The sequence below is a fragment of the Apteryx rowi genome, unplaced genomic scaffold (genome assembly GCF_003343035.1).
Source record: "Apteryx rowi isolate R43461 unplaced genomic scaffold, aptRow1 scaffold_1444, whole genome shotgun sequence".
NCBI lineage: Eukaryota > Metazoa > Chordata > Aves > Apterygiformes > Apterygidae > Apteryx > Apteryx rowi.
In genome coordinates, this window is record NW_020447691.1 from 40,396 (window position 1) to 43,256 (window position 2,861).

Genomic DNA, 2,861 nt, shown 5'->3' on the forward strand with positions numbered 1-2,861 from the left:
GGGGTGGGTGGAGCCAGGAGGGTGGTGGGCGGGGCAGGGCTGAGTGTGACAGGTGATGCTGGAAGGTGGGGGCGTGGTCTGGGATGGCAGTGGGTGGGGCCTTTATATGGGGGCGTGGCCTCATGTGTGGGCAAGGGCCCGCAGGTGATGCAAGCAGTTGGTGGGCGTGGCCTGGAGTGGGCATGGGCGTGGCTTTTATTGGGTGTGGGCGTGGCTTTGGGTCTGGGCATGGTTTGGCTGGGAGAGGGTGTGGCTTTGGGTGTGGGCATGGCCATGAATGGAGGTGGGCGTGGCCTGTACGGTGTGGGCGTGGCCTGTGCAGGTGGGTGTGGCCTGGTGTGGATATGGGCATGGCATAGGGATGTGGGTGTGGCTTGGGAATGCCATGGTGTGGGCGTGGCCTAGGTCAGGCATGGGCGTGGCCTGGGGGTATGGGTGTGGGCGTGGTCTGTGCAGTGKGGGCGTGGCCTGGACATGACCCCGCCCCTCACCCCCCCCTTCCCAGCCCTGAACAGCCTGGAGGGGGAGTTCAAGGGCCGCTACTACCCGCTGAAGGCCATGACGGAGGCGGAGCAGCAGCAGCTCATCGACGACCACTTCCTCTTCGACAAGCCCGTGTCGCCCCTGCTGCTCGCCTCGGGCATGGCCCGCGACTGGCCYGACGCCCGCGGCATCTGGTGGGTGCCCGGGCGCCTGGGTCCCGCCTGGGCGGTGGCGTCTGTGCAAGGGGACACCTCAATCCTGGTGTCCCACCTGGGGGGATCCATCCTGGTGGGACACCTGAGGGTGCCCGGGCACCTGGGTCCCACCTGGGCGGTGGTGTATGTGCAAGGGGACACCTCAATCCTGGTGTYCATCCTGGYGGGACACCTGAGGGCATCTGGACACCTGGGTCCCTGTCCCTCTGCGGGGGAGGCCGTGGGCTTGGTGGGGTTGGCCGGGCACCAGGGGGGTCCCCAGGCTGGTGCTGAGTGTGTCCCCGCAGGCACAACGACAACAAGACCTTCCTGGTGTGGGTGAATGAGGAGGACCACCTCCGCGTCATCTCCATGGAGAAGGGCGGCAACATGAAGGAGGTGTTCAGGCGCTTCTGYGTCGGCCTCAAGAAGGTGGGGACATCGGGGGTACACGGGGGGCATTGGGTTGCAGGTGGTCATGGGTGACATGGAGGTTCTTGGGGATGTGGGCATGGTGGGGACACTGGGGGACATGGGGGATACAGGGCATCTGGAGGATCTTGGGGACATAGGGGGACATAGAGAGGCATGGGTGACATGGAGGACATAGGGGGGTCTTGGGGACATGGGGAGTTTCTGGGACATGGTGGTCCTGGGCTGGTGGAGCTGGAGGGGGATCTGCGATGGTGGTGGCAGCGGGGACCTTGGGGTGCCAGGTCTGGGCAGGGAGGGTTCCTGGAGGGGACATGGGTGATCCCTGGTGTTGGTGATGGTCCAGGTGGTCCCACAGGTGGTCCCATGGGGGTGTCCCATGGGTGGTCCCACAATGTCCCTCTCTGTCCCCCCCCCCCCACAGATTGAGGAGATCTTCTGCAAGGCCGGACACCCCTTCATGTGGACCGAGCACCTGGGCTACATCCTGACCTGCCCCTCRAACCTGGGCACGGGGCTGCGCGGCGGCGTCCACGTGCGCCTGCCCAAGCTCAGCCAGCACCCGAAATTCGAGGAGGTGCTGGGCCGCCTGCGGCTGCAGAAACGCGGCACTGGTGCGTGGGGACACGGGTGACGTGGGGACATGACTGGGGACAGGGGGACAAAGGGACATGGGGACACAGGGGGACATGGGKACACASGAGGACATGGAGGGACACAGGTGGGTATGGGGATGGGGGGACATGGGGTTACAGGGGACATGGGTGGGTGTTGAGACACAGGGACACGAGGGGACACAGGTTGGTTACGGAGACATGGAGGTGTTATGGGGGCAGGGGTGAGCGTGGGGACAGGGACACATGGGGACRTGTGGGACATAGGGGACATGAGGTGCCCAGGAAGGACATGGGGGACACAAGTGGGCACCAAGGACAAACGGGCCATGGAGGCTACAGGTGACACAGGTGGCCACAGAGGGCAAAGGGGACATGGGGGACACAGGTGGGCACCAAGGACAAGTGGGCCATGGAGGACATGGGGTACATGGAGAGCACAGGAGGCTACAGGGGACACGGAGGCCACATGGTCCACAGGGACACCTAGGAGCACCAGGGACCACCTCAACCACAGCACCCACAGGGGACATGCAGGACCTCAACCACGGTGCCACCGGGGGGGGACATGGGGCCGAGCTGGGGCCACCCACGGGTGATGCCGGCGATCTGTCCCCACAGGCGGGGTGGACACAGCGGCCGTGGGCTCCGTCTTCGACATCTCCAACGCCGACCGCCTGGGCTTCTCCGAGGTGGAGCAGGTCCAGATGGTGGTGGACGGCGTCAAGCTCATGGTGGAGATGGAGAAGAAGCTGGAGCAGAACCAGTCCATCGACGACATGATCCCGGCCCAGAAATAGGGACCCTCCCGGCACCCCAAAACAGCCTCAATAAACGCTGCCGGCCTCCGAGCCTGTTGGGGACCCAGGCGTCCGGGCGTTGGGGATGGTGCTGGCATCATGCTGGACCTGCTGGGGGCCCAGGTGTCCGGGGCTGGGGGAGTCACCTCTGTTCCCCCCCCACCCCCAAGTCTCCCCCTCACCCTTAAGACACCCAAGGGTGCCCTGCCCATGTCCCACCACCACCATGGGGCACCCTCTGCCCATCTGGTCCCCCACGGGCACAACTTCACCTTAACTCTGCCCACACTGTGGGGCCCGGACRCCTGGGTCCCCGGGCGGGGGCGGAATGAGCCGGG

The 2,861-nt window shown here is 65.6% G+C and overlaps 1 protein-coding gene across 2 annotated transcripts in view; it reads left to right on the forward strand.

Moving 5' to 3' along the window:
• Positions 1–2,573, forward strand: part of CKM (creatine kinase, M-type) — a 4,319-nt gene extending 1,746 nt beyond the window's left edge. For both annotated transcript variants that reach the window (XM_026058230.1, XM_026058229.1), the window contains exons 4-7: positions 506–677; positions 986–1,109; positions 1,534–1,723; positions 2,345–2,573. In XM_026058230.1, the coding sequence (XP_025914015.1) occupies positions 506–677; positions 986–1,109; positions 1,534–1,723; positions 2,345–2,523 (665 nt within the window). In that variant the 3' untranslated portion in view covers positions 2,524–2,573. The remainder of the gene's footprint in view (positions 1–505; positions 678–985; positions 1,110–1,533; positions 1,724–2,344) is intronic.
• The last annotated feature ends 288 nt before the right edge of the window (positions 2,574–2,861 follow it).